At 42.6% G+C, this 19,120-nt stretch overlaps 1 protein-coding gene across 4 annotated transcripts in view; it reads right to left on the bottom strand.

Annotated features, from left to right (window-relative positions):
* Positions 1-19,120, bottom strand: part of PLCB4 (phospholipase C beta 4) — a 205,931-nt gene that overhangs the window by 72,483 nt on the left and 114,328 nt on the right. For all 4 annotated transcript variants that reach the window (XM_050952026.1, XM_050952028.1, XM_050952029.1 and 1 more), the window contains 7 exons: positions 18,955-19,034; positions 18,376-18,460; positions 10,547-10,637; positions 9,492-9,587; positions 5,611-5,711; positions 3,674-3,709; positions 235-376 (listed from right to left, as the gene is read on the bottom strand). In XM_050952026.1, the coding sequence (XP_050807983.1) occupies positions 235-376; positions 3,674-3,709; positions 5,611-5,711; positions 9,492-9,587; positions 10,547-10,637; positions 18,376-18,460; positions 18,955-19,034 (631 nt within the window). The remainder of the gene's footprint in view (positions 1-234; positions 377-3,673; positions 3,710-5,610; positions 5,712-9,491; positions 9,588-10,546; positions 10,638-18,375; positions 18,461-18,954; positions 19,035-19,120) is intronic.

Raw genomic sequence — 19,120 nt, 5'->3', positions numbered from 1 at the left:
CTTAACATACTCCTAATAATTCAGTGCCTCCCTGTGGATGACAAATGGAATAACAAGTTAATTCTATATTCCAAGTAAGTGTTCTGTAAATACCATACAAATGGAGTTTCCTAAACTACAACAAAAATTTTAAACCGATTATAAAAATAGCAAATTGGATATAAGAATTATTACACAAAACTAAGTAGAAGTAAGAAGACAAATACTGTTGTTTCATTCAACCTTTTATGTTACCTTCTGCTACATGGAAACCTTGAAACTTTACGGGCTGAGCATAGTTGATCATTGTTGATAAATATGGATGTATATTGGTTGTAGCACCCACATATTTGTAAGAGGCCATCCATGCTTGTTCATCTTCAACAGTTACTATACCCTGAAAGCACATTTAAAAGTATATCCATGAAACACATTTTTTTGCACTTGTTGGAAACGTAAAAAATGATGCCTGTACCTCCAGAAGTTAAAACAGACACATAATGATACAAAAAAGTTGGAACTTCAATGCTGCAGTTAGGGTCTATTCTGTTATTGATATATGCAGAACACTCAATGTTAATGGGCATCATGCATGAGGTTTGATGGCAGAACAGACTCCTAATTATAAGATGTTAGTAAAACAACATTAGAATCCAGGATATTGATTTAAAAAAAATCAAAGGGGACTGAACAATGCTGGGGGATAACACCCTGTCTTATCAAACAGAAGCCTGATCTTTTTAATACCAATTACGTCAGAGAGGGGACTTTTGAGGCTGCTATCAAGTGGATCTTTGGCATCATCAAAACTCAAATGAGTGCCATTGATAGTTTTTGCGGACACAACCAAGACTGAAATAAGGTAATTTGGGGATCAGAATTTGATCAGACAAGTGTCGCTCCATGAAACTGACAAAGCTGTGGAGAAACAAGGTGGGGGGGGGCACAGTGCACTGTGCTTGGCTGTAGACAGTGATATAAATTTCTTTCTGTCCTGTGCATAAACATCCACCATGCATACAGGAAAAGTTGCAAAATCTTCTTAGAGATACCTAATCTGCAGAGACTTGCAACAAGAGTAATTTCTTATGCGATTACACTGCCCAAATACATAGCAACATGGGTCGAAATAAAATATTTTATAGACTAGAAGAGGCCTCTGTCACACTACACAAAGAAAAGAAAAATCACCCATACTGATATCCAGTGGCATCTTCCTATTCATTTTCTTGGCTCATTCTGTTCTGCCAACCACTTTCTTTCACTCTCCCTGACTACCCAAGAGCCTCTTTATAAAGGCTCTATAAAGAATACCAGAGTGGGACCTTTTCTTGTAATCTGTAGCCCTGGTTAGGCCTATCAATATTCTCAAGTGACCTACTGTGTCAAGAAGAACAAAGTAGAAGGGAATTTAACCCTACGCATGCTGTCATAGTATATCTTAAAATACATCAGCATTGTAATACAGCTTTTCATGTTCAGAACGCAATATTGCTCTGTTACAAAATATTTTTCTATTATACCAGGAAACCATGAATAACTATAAATATTTCAAAATCATTTTTAAGCAAGGAGCATCTGTCATTCTTTAGTGTTGTTACAGATGCAACGTAACTTACTCTACTGTACCCCAACTACCAATCATCATTAATTTCAGGGGAAAGAGAAGGAAGAGCAAATCTGTTTGCCAATATTATGCCATACGCTTGTGACCTGAATTATGATGCTGACACATATTTAAAGAAATAAATAGAATGACACTACTTTATGCCACAGTCTGGTAAGGCTAACACAGCCATACAGAAGAGCCTAAGGAGGAAGAAGGTGGTGCTTGTTCTCTTCTTACTGCCTCATGCAACTACATAGCTGGAGGGCACAATCTAGCCTTGAAACACTGAGTCCCAGTCTGCATGAAAAAATTAGGCTGGATTAACTATATTGCTCAGGGGTGTGAAAAATCCACATCTCTGAGCGACGTAGTTAAGCCAACCTAACTGCCAGTGTAGATGGCATTAGGTTGATGGAAGAATTCTACCAGCGACCCAGCTACCACCTCTTGGAGAGGTGGAGTACCCACACCAATAGGAGAACCTCTCCAATTGGCATAGGTTGTCTCTGCAATGTAGACAACCTCTTAGGCTGACAAGGAAGGGCATTACCTGCCAGTTACTGATTGCCAGAGGGAGTTGTTTGACCATGGTGAAGCTCATATTGTCTGGTTTGCAGTTCACACTTAAATTATATTTTCCATGATCTGTATAACCAAACCAATACTTTATTTTAACATTGTTAACAAGGCCTGCCTCCACAAGTGGTCCATGGGAAAGTCAATGAGTGTTCCACATGCAAAGGGGCTTGCAAGATTGAGCTCTTGATACGTAAAACACTAAGACTGACATTCTGTAGCAGTGCAGAATATGACTCTATCATCATGCATTTTTTGTTATCAGGTTAATTTTTACCAGTCTGCTGACTACAAATTAAAAGAAACCTCTTTAGGTCTGTAGGACATAATTTTTCAGACTTGACCAGTAATTTTGGATGTCTCAATTTGTGGGAGGCCAATTTGAGACATTTTAAGGAACCCTGATTTTCAGCAAATGATGAGCACCTATCCTCTGAAAATCAGGCCCTTTCAAGGGGTCCAAAGCTGGCCACTCAAAATCACTAATCACTTTTCACAATCTTGGTCCTAAAGTGTATAAATGAAAAATGCAGTGGGATGGAAATCAATGAGAGTTTGTATCCTACTACAGAAGAACAGGGCCCCAGGACTATAACCATACAATACTCTAATGACACAAGAGTCCTCCTAGCTGAAGATGTTCCAAGGAAATCTACTGATTATTAACTTTAATATATTCACTTACACATAATCTGTAGACTAAAAGGTCTGACTCTCATTGCAATATCCACAGCAGTGGACCTAGGCTTTTAAAACAGGATTGTAGGATTTGGGAGTAAGAGGATGGGATACCACTTACAGCCATCCCCCCTGAGCTGAAGGAATGGTTACCATAACACGTGGCCCTTGTAGAGTGCTGAAGTGAGTTAAGGATGAAAAAAATCAGGATCCCTGTAGACCCGCATCTCAAGAAAAGAAGCAGAACCCCCCTAAAAAGCAGAGGAGACTGAAATAAAGTGGCCGGGAACGGCTTTAAAAGACAGAAAGGAAGAAATGCATGGAGACAAGTAGGAGGAGGGAGGAAGGGAGTGAGTAAGACTAACAGAAGATATTCTTGGAGGAAGGTAAATGCACAAATCCCAAGGGAAAGCAAAAGGAGGAAAAAGAAAAAACAGAGAAAGAGATAAATAAAGTGGAGCAGGATGAAGGGAGCTGGAAAAAAGTTGGCATGATTTCTGTCAATCCGTTTTAAGGAATCACGTTCCCAGCCACATGAGATTGGGGTGTAGTAGTTTCTACTGGGATCAGATATTTCTAAGTGAGGGCAGGTCATGCATCCCTGTTTGTCCCCCATTAGTATTATCCCACTGACTTCCCCCAAAATCCTGTGAATAAGGGGAGTGGGGGAGATGGAACTGCAATCTATTGGCCATCATTACAAGGAGAAAAGAGCCATAAGGTGCAAAGAAATAGAGTGTAAAATAGTTATACAATTATGAATGTATTGTAGATAAAAATGTTTATATATAAAGAAATATAATAGAAACTACAAAAGATCCTACGTGTCACCTTTTTACTGTTTTCTTGTTCAGAATCTTCCAGAGCCTAAGGAAAAAATATATATACACATTACCCAAAGAAACTGCAATATGAAACACTCCTAATTATAAAAGAAAACCCTCAAATGGTTAATGCATTTGGCAAAAAGTATATCCCCTTCCAATTGATTATATGGTTCATCTGTCATTTAACTCTCAAAGGTTTGCAGTATCTTTAAAATTCATATACAAAAGGGGTGGAACGATACAGCTTCAAGTAATGGTAATAGGAAGGAGGACATCAGGCAGTTAAGTCCGAACTTAGTTGTAGTATCATGTGGAGAATGGCCAAAAGCTCAAGGGGAGAGATTGAGTGAGAGTGCGACCACATGAAAGATCATTTGCCATCCTATATGCAGGGTGTATAGACTTTGAGGGCATCTGAAGATACAAGGATTGCAGCTGCTCTGTGCTACGTGCTGAAAATGTCCAAATGTGGATGAATGCTGCTATCTGCCCCAAGAGACTGCAAGGTTACTTGCCACTAGAGTTCCATTCACTGAGTGACTCCCTGTGCTTTCTTCCTTCTTATAAGCTGCTACCACTGAGAACCTTAGACAGGAAAGTAGTGACTTGGCTCTCAATGTATGTACAGAGAGAATTACAATTTACTGCCAAGTCATAGATCAATGAGGGAGCAAAGTGGGGCTCATGCAGAGGATGGCTGACCACTCGGAGTAACCAACAGGGCAGTTGGGGGCCTGCTAGTTCAATAAGCAAAACAGCCCTTCAGCCGAGAAGGAAAATCTGCAGGTCATTCGGAAGCTCCGTAAAAGGTCCTGAAGAAGCAAGGATGCTGAATCAAAGACAAAGCAAGCAGGCAGCGCTGATGACTTGTGATACTGCTGTTGAGAGACAGGTTGCGAAAGGCAGTTTGTACAGCAAGGAGAACTTCACCAGTCAGTATTTCTATCTCAAACAAGAGCCACAGCAAGCCATGCAGGAGAGAAGAAGGCTAGAATGCTTCAATGACAGAGGAGAATGCTACAGTACCTCAGTGGCAAGCAGGCTCTGGTGCCTTGGGAGCCAGCATAGCTTAATTTTCAATTCCACTATACTGTATCTAATTACGGACAAGTGATATACCAAGTAATGTTCACTTACCAAGTACAGAATGTCAAACCACTATGATAAGGTGGTGGAATCTCCATCCTTAGAGGTTTTTAAGGCCCGGCTTGACAGAGCCCTGGCTGGGATGATTTAGTTGGGGTTGGTCCTGCTTTGAGCCGGAGGTTGGACTAGATGACCTCCTGAGATCTCTTCCCACCCTAATATTCTATGATAAGCACCAGTAGAAGAATAAGCCCTTGTGCCCACTCCACCTGCTGAGATCCCAGTGCTATCCTCTTCAACTGGGGAAATTTTCCTACTACCCAATCTATTTCACTGTTTCATAAATGCACAGCAAGTGGTAGTGGGTGCCTACTGTTTAGAGAGCCCGGCACAAAAATAACTGAGGAAGTCTCTGAGATAAGGAATGGGCTGAGGCCACACCAGGAGTAGTACAGGAGCGACGAAGCTGATATTCACCCCATAGTATGGTTCTTAAATTGTGACACACAGTTCACAGCCAGGTACTGCTACGTAGGCAGGAAACTGTTTGCAGCCATGTCTAACAATTTTTGGCTATATCCTGTAGTCTGTGCACAATGATTTCCCAGGTATAGCTCCCATTTGCTACAATAAGAGTTTTGCTTGAATAAGCACAGTAGGTTTTGGCTTGTTAAATTTTATATCACCATGAATTTAAGTGTCAGCAGTTCTGCTAGAAAAATCCCTGTGTGATTCAGACTGTATTTTCTCCTATAACTAACATATAGTGTGATCCTTCCGCAAAATGAAAGGTCTTTCCCAGCCATCTCCATGGAAAAATCTTCCAACATGAACATATGTCAGAAGCAAACCTACCTTTTTGACGCTATTGGCAACAGCTTCTTTTTGACTCAAGTCATCTGCAGAAAGCTCAGTCCCAAATTTTAATTCTGGATGGGCTTCTTCTTCTTGCTCAGCTACGCAATAATGAAAAGGAAGGAAATGAGCGTGAAAAACATAGCAGCAGATATTTTTGTGGAACCAGTTCAAAAACCATCACACCACTGTGAATTGGCTCATTTTCTAAAGCGAGTAAAACTAAGGAGGTAGAAAGATTTCCAACAAGTAGTGAGTGTTTAAAATAAGTACCTCAGATTCCTTGGTTTACTAGCTTTTATCTAGTAAATACTAACCCCCACTCAGTAAAATGGTGTGTAAGAATAAACCTGTGGCTTAGACGTAGATACTGAGAGATCAGTTTAGCATATTCTTGGAAAATTCATGAATTTGTCATAGGAAAATGTAAAAATCATGGACCTGGGGTAACAAAAATGAAATGAAGCCGGGGCTCTTTAAATATAAATTCAAAAGTTTTGGTGCCACCACCTGAGTTCTCATACGCCTATACCCATTCTCCTTCCTTTTATACATTCTCTTTTATACATGGATCTCTTTCATTTATTTTAACAAATTGTTAGTGGCTTCAAAGGATCCAATATGGTCTCTTATGTACAGACTATTTTAAAATGTATTTATCTATTTAGATTAAAATAATTAAAAAAGATGCCTATCCAAGCCTCTAGGTGCCCTAATTACTAATACAGTAAAATCCCAGCAGCATTACAGTAGTCATTTCAAAAGGATCCCAGCCAGCAAGTTACAGAACATTCTTTCTACCCCTTCGTCATCTAGGAAACACCCTCAGCCCACTCCAAAACCCTGCTGAACAGGTGTCTTTTGCAGCACGGCTGGCAAGTCACCAGATCTGGGATACTTCAGACTGAGTGAGGGAGCAAGTTTCAGACTCCTGACCACTCACAGAGAATGCATGGACAACCAGCCCTTCTCTTTTATAAAAAGGGAGGTCTAGTTCAAGCATCTTGCTGAAGGCAGCTGTGGCATGGGGAGAGAGATGGTCCCTCACATGGGCCAATCCTAGGACATTTAGGACTTTACAGGTGGTCATAATCCAACACGATAAACTCAGCCTAGAGACCAACAGGCAGCCAGTGCAGATCCTGATGTCAGAAACTCCCCACACAATGCCCCGCTGAATAAGTGAGCCACCATGCTCTGCATCACCTTCAGTCTCCAAATGATTTAAAGGTACAGCCCTGTGTAGACTGCACTGCAACAGTCCAATCGTGAGGTAACAAAAAAAGATAACACCAAGGTCCACATCCAAAAGGAGAGGTTTGCAGCCTCCTAGCCAGGTGCAGATGGTAAAAGTTGATTGGGTCACTGCTGTAATATGAATGTCACACAGCAGCTGATGATCTAGAATCACTTCTGAGTTGCAAACACAAGTAACTAATGGCAGAAGTACTGCCTCAGCGTAAGAAGCAGATATCACCTCTGCCATCTCCTCCGGATGCTTTCCCTGGCAGACTCATTGCCTCAGTCTTGTCTGGGCTGAACTTCAACCAGCTCACTTTGATCCATGTTCCAAACTCAGCTAGACATGGGCTGAGGCACTGAACCACATTGTTTAAGTTGGATGAGACAGACACACACTGTTGAGTGTTGGGTGCGTTGTCTTCAGTATGCTACTAACACCTTGTTGCTAACCCTCCGATCAGCCCCAGATACAGGTTGAACAGACCAGGTGACAGAATGGCACTTTACAGCAACTCGCTTTTGAGAGCTTTGCAAGAGGAGCAATTGCCCACAGCTACCCATTGAGATCTCTCCAAGGGAAAGGAACAGAACCAGTGAAGAGCAGTGGCCTCTACTCCCACCAGAGTCTGCAGGCAAATCAACACCATCCTGTGATCTACGGTAATGAAGACAGCCGATAGGTTTAAGAATACCAGCATGAACACCTAGGGCTTGTATTCACTACAGGGCTAAAATGGTGCCGCTGTGATCAACGCGGCGGTTTCGATTTAGTGGGTCTGGTGAAGACGTGATAAGTCAATGGGAGAGTTCTCTCACCTCAATGAGGGACGGAAGCTACGTTAATGGGAAAGCGTATCCTGCTGACATAACATGGTGTCTACACCACCCTAAGTCAGTTATGTTGCTCAGAAGGGAGGGTGTTTTACACCCCTGAGCGACATAACTTACATCAACTTAAGCGGTAGTGTAGACAATGACCTAGTCTTCATCTACCACTAGAAGGAGACCACTGACAAGCATGACCAATGCAGTCTCTTTGTTAAAGACAACTCTCTATCCAGATTGACAGGTTCGAGGAAATCAGCAGCATCTAGATACTGTGAAAATTGTCTTACCACATCCATCTCCACTAAATGTGCCCAAGAAGATTCAATACTCATCAATGATTAGCTAGATTGCCAGCATCCAACAATGAACACATGACCAAAGGCTGCACTACTGCTTCCTTCAAAGCAACAGGCAGTTTGCCCTCTCTAAGAGAGGCAGTGATGATCCCATAAGCAATGGGCCCAGTGTTTCCCCCACTGGCCTTCGCCAGTCAGGAATGACGTGGATCCAAAGCATTTCCTGACTGCACTGGCAACATACTGTATGTGTGAAGAGAGATATTAATACATAGATGGACAAATTAAAAACCAATACGTTAGAAAAGATTAAAGTTCAGCACATGGAAGAAATAGCTTCTTTTGTAGTGTTTATAATGAACTGAAAAATTAAACTAGCAGTTTCAAGGGATACTGGCAGGATTTTTTGTTTAGAATGCATAATTTACCTGAGGAAGAAGTACAAATCAGCTCCCATAATTGTATAAAAATGTTGCAGATCCTAGTCTACCATTTCTATCTCCCCCTGCTCCTGCTGCCCCGCCTTCCCTCCGTTTAAAGATATGTTTAATCCACTGACCCATTGTTTTAGCTCAAGGTACCCTGTTTGGACAATTCCTGATATCACCTTCAGGTGGTGAAGCAGATAGAAGGAACAATATTGAAACGCAATCAATGTTTTTCTCATAACAGATATAATAGTCCAGCACCTTGGTTTGACCTTCCATAACTTCTATAGGTAAAGCTCAATCGCTTCAGATGGAGGGTGATCAGATGGGCTGTTAATGGCAATAAGTAGGGTCTTTGTGACTCCCCCCTTTGACACTGAGGCCAAATAAAACATGTAGGTCACATTCCTGCAGACTGCGTTCACTGGCAAGGGCTCTGTGGTTTCCTCCTGGACTTTGCACAATGCTCTTCTCTCAACTACTTAGACTAACACACGTGACTTGACCATCGATGCTGATGCAACTGCAATACATATATCTTCACAACTCCATTCTGCTTTTCTTCTTCTGCAGCACTTTTAACCTCTGCTTTTCCCCGGTGTATTTTTGCTGTTAGGTTATCCTCCCCTGTATGCAATCCCTCACCCCAGATATCTCAAAGGCTTATCCCGGAGATAAATAGCAAAGAAACAAATCAACAAAATAAAATGGGATCAAAAGCAGAACCATGTTCCAAGGGCAACAGCAGCACAGCAGATGCAACGAAAGATGAGACCTGAAAGGGTTAATGCAACTTCTTTTGCTAATGGTCTAATTTGCTTTGTAACGTTTTCATTTCTTTAATTTTACGTGGGCTTCAAGTTCACAGAGTCACTATTTAAAATCTAACCAAAAAACGTACTTATGAGTTTATGTTACAAGTGGGAAGCCTATAAAGACAGCGGTTGTGAGGATACGGCAGGTTAAAGTGAAGCAGTTATATTAAAAGGCTTCTATTGAGGTTCAGTAGCAAATGTCTATATGTACTCATCCCTCCTTTTCCAGCATGCAAGCAACTCCCGAGAAGCATAGCTTATTAAATCCTCACCGCTTTCTATTTCTTCTTCATTGTCATCCTCTAGGATATTGACAGGAGCAGCTGTTTCCCCAGCCTCCATCATACTTTTCAGTGCCTCAAGCTGTTCTATTTAAAAAATAAAAAACAGAGAGAAAATAAACGTTAGCCATGTAAAGAATAGCTCGTACCCAAAATTAAATATTTTAACTCAAATTACATGAAGAAAATGCTAAATAACTATGGCCTGATTCTGACAGGGGCTTGAATTTAACAGGAGTGGTGGGTGCTCAGTAGCAGTTAGGGTCAGGTCTGCTACAAAAGGACTTGAGACCCACTGTTGTTAGGGACAGTTTGATAAAACAGTTATTACCAATGCTGGATCAAAAAAAAAGTGATCAGGGGCATCTTTCCAGTGACCTCAAGAGCCTTTGGATCAAATATATTACTGCCGTGGGCAAGTCCTGCGTAACAGATGGCTGATCACGTTCACAGCCTGATACATTCCATATTGGAATGGGAATTTTACCTCAATAGAGCGCAGGACTCTTATGTTATTTCTGAATTGTGCTTGTAAGTTGCACCGTATGAGCCAATCCTAAAGTCAATGGGAGTTTAGCCACTGTCTTCAGTGGGAGAAGGTCCAGGGCCAATCAGTATGGCTATCGTAGGAAACATGAATACCTCAACATCATGATTCATGCACAGCAGAAGAATACCAGAATTGGCAAGAAAAGAAGAGTCATTTGAAATTCCATTTCAGTTTTAGTTCACCCTGGCAGGTATGGAAAACACAACGATGACAGCACACCTTCTCTACGACAGATTCCATCTATGTTACATTTCAGCGTGGATAGCACAGATTAGGACCTAGAATTCCATTTCAAGTTATACGTATTTATAATCTCTACACATTTATACAGAGGGCAAAACTTTGCCACTGATATGAAACACAAGTGAAAACAAAATGTCATGCATAGTGAATATACAGTATATTCGTAATTTTGGAAAGTTTGATAAAACATTATTCAGTTATCTAAAGTGCATAATTTCGTATTAAATTTAAAGGTTCAGTGAACTTTACTTACTTTTTTCCACTTCAGGTTTCAGCCTCTTGTTTTTTATGAGTATCTTTCTTTTGAGATCATTAGGGGATGGTAAGGGTCTTCCTGGTTCAAGCTATAAAAATGGAGACAAAGGCTTATTGAGCATGATTTGCAATGATATTCTCATTTAACCTCTCTGACCACACATTCTGGGCTGGATTATGACTTTCGGACCAGGACACTGAGGGTTGGTCTTCACTACTGGGAGATCAACGCTGCTGCAATCGATGTAGCCGGGGTCGATTTAGCGGGTCTAGTGAAGACCCACTAAATCAATGGCAGAGCGCTCTCCGGTCAACCCCGGTACTCCAGCTCCCTGAAAAGTTTAAAGTAAGTTGACGGGAGAGCATCTACCGTTGACACTGCGCAGTGAAGACACCACAGTAAGTCGACCTAGACCTATTCAAGTAGCGGGCGTAGAGTAACTATGGTCGACTTATCCCGGTAGTCGAGACAAGCCCTGACTAAGCAGAACCACGGAAGGGCTGTTGTGCAGCCAGGGCAAGATAGAGACAATGACCTAAAGGGAGGACTTCCACTTCCTCTGCGGCCATCCCCGCCCTCCAAATGGGAAGCACAGGATCCCATCCCTCTCTGCTCATGGAAGCTGATGGGATCATTTGGCTTGTATATTGTAAACTCCTTATTGTCTCATATTCCTGTAATGAGCCACACACAAAAAGCTCTGAATACATCAGAATAAAAACAACAGTTACATTAAAATATCAACAGGAAGGCAAGGACACTGAAAAAGTCATTCATTTCTTCTGCTCAGGATTTTCTGTAGCATCAATAACATATTAAAAATAAAAGGTTCATAACAGCTCTTTAACGATCTGTGTGTGTTCAGGTAAGAATCTCCCTCTTTTTTGCTCTGTTCTGTTCAGTATTATCAGATTACTTTGAAGGACGATGTTTGATAGCCTCCCGATCTTAAGTTAGCCACATTCTGGAGTTAAAAGCACAGCTAATGTGCAGTCCTTTAATTTTGTTTACCTATCTTGCAGTCTTGTTTAATCACTGCTCTTGCCCCTTTTAGCAAAACACGTTTAGACATCTATTATTTCCACCTCACATTAAGGTTTGCTAAATTCTGAAAAAGAGAACAGGCTGATAAAAAATGTATCCCTCCACTGGTAAGAGAGACTGCTGTTAATATTTATCAAATCATCTGAAAACTGAATTCTGCTCTACTATTTTCTCTTTGCTGCTCATAGCTTTCATAAGTGGCAGAATGGGTGTGCTGCCTGACTACCATCCAGAAGAAAAATACTTCAAAAATTAATCAGTAATAATATTTTACAAAATACTCATTTTTTGATGACCACAAAACATTTCACAAAAATTAACTAACACAATGCACAAGTGTGGCAGGAAAGTATTATCATCCTCACTTTACAGATGGAGAAAACAAGGCAGGAATAGGTTACATAGCTTTAAAATAAAGCATTTTTCCATCTGAGCACTGTACAATAAATAGAAAAGGAGTCCTTTCTCTGGAGAAATTACAATCTAAATAGACAAGACACAGAGTGGGAGGGGAAACTGAGGCAGAGAAAGAGCAACAAAGTGACAGAGATAATGCCACAGATCACTAGCATAGGCAGGAGCAAAACCTAGCTCTCCTGATTCCTAGTCCACTGCCATATGCACAGGACCACACTACCTTGGCAACAGTCAAGTCAGGAGACTGGAATATCAACTCGGACATTGACTTCATGTGTGATTTTGGGCTAGTCACTTAACCTCAGTTCCCTAGCATCAATTTCCTAATTTGCTAAATGTGACTAATAATATGTACCCAGCTTAACTCACCGCCGTATTGCGAGGTTCCAGCAACCAGTGCACAGTCCTGCAAAGATTTATCTATGCGAGTAGTCCTTAGCCAGGTGATAAGGACTATACCTGCCAGTAAGGGTTTGTAGGATCATCTTTGATGTTTGTGGACAGTATCAAATGCCAAATGCTACATATGTGCTAAGTATCATTAAATGACTTGCTCCATATTGGGAAGGGAGAGGAATACCATCTGTTGGCCCATCACTCTCCGCTCTGAGGTGGGCAGAGCACAGGACAGGATCCCATGGGGTACAAGCTTCAGCACACACATAGGAGTACAGATTTGGGTGGTAGGGGAAGGATCTGTTACCCAGGATCACAGCTGAAAAGGACAAGGGGTACATTGAGGTAGAAGTGAGTTAGGACTGGAAGATATAGCCAGGGCTAGTAAGGAATCCTAGAACCGGGAGGCAGATCTCTCTGGAGTGGGTGGAGTGTCTAGGTATTCAACCACCACATAAAATAATAATCATCATTTGGTCAGCTCGGTCACTGTGCAGGACCAGCATCAACAGCCTCTGAGGGAAGCCACTGTCAACCCAACACATCCTGATTCCCAAATACAAGGAGAAGCAAACAAAGGTGGCAAACAGCATGTGGAACCAACAATTGATGCAACATCCTTCCAAGCTAATATTCACTTTTCCATTATAATTAAGTGAACTTAATCATTCAATTCCAGCAAGGGAACCATGTACAACAGGGGTGGGCAAACTTTTTGGCCCGAGGGCCACACTGGGGTTGTAAAACTGTATGGAGGGCCGGGTAGGGAAGGCTGTGCCTCCCCATACAGCCTGGCCCCCGACCTCATCCGACCCCATCCGACCCCTCCCTCTTCCCACCCCCTGACTGCTCGCCTCAGACCCCCCGACCCATCCAACCCCTCCCATCCTTGTCCCCTGACCGTCCCCTCCCGAGAGCCCCGCCCCCTATCCAACCCCTCCCTCTTCCCACCCCGACTGCCCCCCTCAGAACCCCTGACCCATCCAACTCCCTCGATCCTTGTCCCCTAACCACCCCCTCCAGGGACCCCCTGCCCCTAACTGCCCCCAGGACTCCACCCCCTATCCAACCTACCTGCTTCCAGTCCCCTGACTGCTCTGACCCTTATCCACATCCCTGCCCCCTGACAGGCCCCCCGGAACCCCCTGCCTACCCAGCCCCCCCCCGTTCCCCATCCTCTGACCTCATCCACTTCCCTGCCCCTTGACAGGCCCCCCCCGGGACTCCCATGCTTATCCAACCCCCCCATCCCCTGTTCGCCCCCCAGAACCTCCACTCCATCCAACCCCACCTGCTCCTTGTCCCTTAACCTCCCCATCCTGGGACCCCCTGCCCTTAACTGCCCCCAGGACCCACCCCTTATCCAACCCCCCTGCTCCCAGTCCCCTGACTGCTCTGACCCTTATCCACATCCCTGCCCCCTGACAGGCCCCCCAAGACCCTACGCCTATCCAACCCCCCCGTTCCCCATCTCTTGACCCCTATCGACACCCCCACCCCCTGACAGGCCCCCCCAGGACTTCCACACTTATCCAACCACCCCCATCCCCTGTCCGCCCCCCAGAATATCCACCCCATCCAACCGCCCCCTGCTCCCTGTCCCCTGACTGCCCCCTGGCACCCCCCGCTCTTTATTCAACCCCCTGGGCTCAGAGCAGCATGTCCGGCAGCCACGCTACCTGGCCGGAGCCAGACATGCTGCCGCGCTGCTCGGCAGGAACGCGCAACCCCGCCACCCAGAGCGCTGCCCGTGCGGTGGCATAGCCGCGGGGGAGGGGGGACAGTGGGGAAGGGGCCAGGGCCTAGCCTCCCCAGCTGGGAGCTCAGGGTCTGGGCAGGACGGTCCTGCGGGCCATAGTTTGCCCACCTCTGATGTACAACAATCTCAACATGTACAATAAGGATAAAGTGAAGTCTAGGTTATCATCAGCTGTGACCAGCAGTGAATATGTTTTAACTTCACTAGACGTCAGTACAATCAGGCTTCATTTCCCCTCAGCAGCATGGTGCAGCTGATAGCAACTGTTCACCTCTGACATTCAGTGGCTGTTGCCAGAGAGTTTGAATGGTTTTTGCAAAGCAGCGGGCAGGCCCAGGAAGAGCATATGTAGACCCTAAAACAGTGGTTCTCAAACTGTGGGTCAGGACCCCAAAGTGGGTCACCACCACATTTTAATGGGGTCGCCAGGGCTGGCTTAGACTTGCTGGGTCCCGGGGCTTCAGCGCTCAGGGCCAAAGCCGAAACTCAAGGGCTTCTGGGCTCAGGTTACAGGCCCCCTGCCTGGAGCTGAAGCCCTTGGGCAGCGTGGCTTGGGTGTCAGGCTTCAGTCTCTCCTCCTGGGATTGTGTATTAATTTTTGTTGTCAGAAAGGGGTCGCAGTGCAATGAAGTTTGAGAACCCCTTCCCTAGAAAATAGGTTAGGCCAAGGTTGAATATCGGTAGGCCATGCCTGTTAAGAATGCTCCAGCATCTGCTATATTTCCTGGCTATGTATGAGACTGAAATGTACATGGATTTTAGTTCTCCTGACTGGTCCTCCAGTTGCTGCTTCTGCTGGGAGCTCTTCATTCAATTCAGTTCCTAATGCAGCACTGACAGCAGCCCAGATTCCAAAGCTTGATCTGGACCATGAAGCATGAAATACAAGATGCAGCTGAAGGCACTACATCCTTCCCTTCCAGGCACATATGATCAATTACTTTGCATCTGTCATGTTCTTCTGTACCAGATATGAACTGGTTACAGAGCTTGCTTATATATACCAGATGTGTTCATCATTAGCTCCTTTAATGCTCTCACTGAGGTTCATTTAAATAAAGTATTTTACACAGTGCCTCCTAAGGGCTGAACAGCATAGTACAGTTTAGCATCTGGCTGTCCATTACTTGCAAAGACTGGCCTTGGTCAGTTTGCAATCTTCTTGTTCTGAATCTGCCACTGTTAACATTTTATCTGTTGATTGTTCTTTCTGAGGAACAAATTGTAGATGTCAATGGTTCCTTTTGAACTCTCCACCATCAGTCATGATCACATATTATATTGGTACAGAATTTATTTATTTTTTGTATACAATGATAGCTGAAGTTGTCCTCCTTTTTCTCCATCCATTTTTACATGAGCATGGTCTCCAGGTTCTAGACCTGGCAATTCTCTGAGTGATGTCTGTTGTAAAAATATGTTCAGAAGCTCTTGTAGTCTTTTTATGTGATCTGCCTACTCTCCTCATGTCTGGCCACTTTGGAAATAGGTTCTTTTCCAAAGGTGGAACACTAGTGCCGGGTTGTCTTCCCATCAGCCGGTCTGGACTTTATCCAGTTGCTGTTATTGGTGTGGATCTGTAACTCAGAAGAGCAAGGAATCAATCTTTCTGCTGTAGGATTTTCTTAGCAGTCTGTACAGCTCTCTCAGCCTCTCCATTTGCTTGTGGGTAATGTGGGCTGCTAGTAATATGATCAAACTGACATTTCGTTCAGAGTGACTTAAATTCTGCTGCAGTGAACTGTGGTCAGTTGCCCATCACCAGTTACTCTGGGATAACCAAAGTGAGCAAAAGTGCACTTCAGTTTCTCAATAACATTGGGACATGTTATGTCTTTCAAGTACATTATTTCTATAAACCTGGGAAAATAGACCACGATAACCAGGCAGTGATGTTCTCTGAATTTGCATAAATCTGCAATTAGTCTCTTCCAAGATCTCTCTGGTGTGGGTGTTTGTACACTGTATGGTTCAGCATTGTTTCTTAAGTTGATTTGTACTGGATAATCCCTCAGAAGTCCAATATCACCAAATCCTCTATCAAATTTTTCCACCTCTCTCACCGGGACCATCATGGCAGCTATGCTACAACTGAGAAGTTGCTTGTCTTTGATCCTTTGATCACATTCACTCAGAATGCAAAGCTTTTATCTTTGCAAGTTGTTTCTATGGTGAGTTGATCCAAGTCATTCAGTATACCTCCAAGGCTAGTCAAAGCTGTGTCAAGCTGTGACTTCAGCTCTGAGAACGACCGAATGTGATTGCAAGTCCCTTCCATGATGATTGTGACATCAGCTCCTGAGTCAATTTAAAAGTCAATAGTCTTGCCATGAATATTTAATTTCACTCTCCAGGGTAGGTTCTATGTCTAGAGCCCTGTGTACATACAAAAATTTGGATTCACATCTGATCCGAATCTGCGATAATTAACTTCTATCCGAACCGCAATCCACATTCCACCGTTTATATGTATCTGCATTCGCACACATGTCACTGTTAGAGCCCTGCACAAATACAAAAATTTGGAGCTGCATCCAATTTGCAATCAGCAAAGATGGTAAACAATACAACTATGTCCGCGGATGCGGATATCCGTAGATTTGCAAGGCTTTATCTATGTCATCACAAGTAATAGCTTTCAGAAAGAGTGGCTCTTGGTTGTCCATGATATGAGTCAACTCTCTGACTGCTTTGGTGCAACAAACAGCTGCAAAAAGTCCACATTTCATGCATTTATTATATCATGTGCCTCTGGCTGGACATGCATAATCTCTTGAGATATGACTTTTTCTACTTAATGTGTATGTAGGATGGAATTGTCACTGTTAACTTGGGAGTTCTCTCTCCTTGCCTCAGGGGTTTTATGATAATAACTTTTAACACAGTTTCTAAGCTAGCTACAGGTTTTTAAGTTTGTCAAGTTTCTCTAAGTTTCACTGTTTCACTAGTTCAGACTGTTTTGCTATTTAAATAACTGAGGTTAGGGTTAAATCTCTCTTCAATTTCAGCTGCTATGAAAAGTTTTTCATCTGTTAACCCAATAAACCAGCCTGAGTCTGATATTTTCATGTTTTGCATTCTCCAAATCAGAGTTTTCAGTCAATGTATGCAGAATTCTTATAAAACATTCAACATTTTCCCCTGGTTCTTGAATTCTCTCATGAAAACATTCTCTTTCATAAACCACATTTCTCTGAGGTATAAAGTATGCATCAAACATAGCCAGAATCCTTTCATAGTTATCTTTGTGACAGTCTGCAGTGAAGTCAAAGGATTTAAAGATATGCTTCGCTTGCTTTCCCACAACATAAATTAAAAAAGATACATGTAAGGGAGGGATAGCTCAGTGGTTTGAGCATTGGCTTGCTAAACCCAGGCTTGTGAGTTCAATTCTTAAGGGGGCCATTTAGGGAACTGGGGCAAAAAATATATATAGTTGGGGATTAGTCCTGCTTTGAGCAGGGGGTTGGACTAGATGACCTCCTGAGGTCCTTTCCAACCCTAATCTTCTATTATCTCAAGTTTGTTTGCAATTTGAAATCTTGCAAAATACTGTCTATCCATTGTGAAGATTTGTCAAAGCTGAAGTTCTCTAGGGCATTGAGAAGTGGCATGTTGATGAGATCCTGCAAACTTTGTGGCTGTTCTTCGTCTGCATTTTGTTGCTTTGTTCCTTCTGTTTCTGTTCTTAGTGTACTCCTGACACCGGGTTCTTCTGTACCAGCTGTGGACTGGCCACGTTGCTTGCTTATACACACAAGATGCATTCATCATTAGATCCTGTAATGCTCTGCCGGCTATGGCTAAGATTCATTTAAATAAGGCTTTTGCACATTTTAGCATTAATACAGTTTAGCATTAAGTAGAGCATCAATGAGTGGAAACTACAGAGAGATGAGGTGGTGAGGTCACAAGCAAAGGAACTACATCGGTCTATTTTATAGGGCAGGCAACCCTGCCTGACTCAGCATGAGGACATGGCTCCTCAACTCTTGCCAGAAGTCCTTCACCAATCCCTGTTCAGAAGAAATTAAATGAACCAGCTAAGGACAAGCACCCAAAACCTGAGAAGCCCTAAATCAATAGTGACGTTTGAAAACTTAGGTCCAGGCACACAAGTTTCTTCACTATTGGTGATGTGACCCCAAGTTACTATATCTTGCTAATAAAATTAACCCAAGATATAAACACAATTTTTAAAGATACATACTGGATGTGTTTCTAGAGGTTGCTTCAAAAGGAGATCACCAAAATAATCTTCACAGTATTTTGACATCTTGTACTGTTGGTATTTGCTGAAAAAAGTGACATTTGTTAATTTCTTAAGATTCTCTCTGTCAACTCTCCCCCAAAAAATCCCAAGCCATCATTCAGCAACAAAAAAAGTTAATATAGAAGTAATACAAGTATTTCATGTAATTTGCTGCCCACTTACAATAAAATTACAAGACTTAAAGTACTTTTAAGTGTTTATAAAACCTAACTAATATAACTGAAATGCATGAATTTATTTAGAGCAAAGTAATTTGCTGATTAAATATTATTCGGTTAATGTGACCTTCAAATGTAACTCACTGCTGAATCACAGCATTATTAAACCAACATAAAGCTTGACCTTTGCATTAAAGCAAACATCTCTGAATCTCTTCAAAGCGACATCTAATCTAATTTATCTGCATAACCCTGTTACAAAGTTTTCCAAGCAAAGTTGAACTATTATAAGCCTTATCATAGGTACAATTGCTCTTTCACTGCACTATTAAAAATGGAAGATGAATATACTTTATACCTGCAGTGATTTTCAAATGAAAGAATAACAGGATACTCAGATGTAATAAATGCAGTTTCCTTAATGGCTTGAATGACATCCTTTAAAATGCAAAGAAAGCATTCATGTTAAAACACATCAAGTGGCAATCATGAGTAGAAATATTTTACAGACACAGAACATGATG

Source organism: Gopherus flavomarginatus, chromosome 4 (genome assembly GCF_025201925.1).
Source record: "Gopherus flavomarginatus isolate rGopFla2 chromosome 4, rGopFla2.mat.asm, whole genome shotgun sequence".
NCBI classification, from domain to species: Eukaryota; Metazoa; Chordata; order Testudines; family Testudinidae; genus Gopherus; species Gopherus flavomarginatus.
Note: the sequence above shows the minus strand (reverse complement) of the source record. Positions and strands in the feature narration are given on the sequence as shown.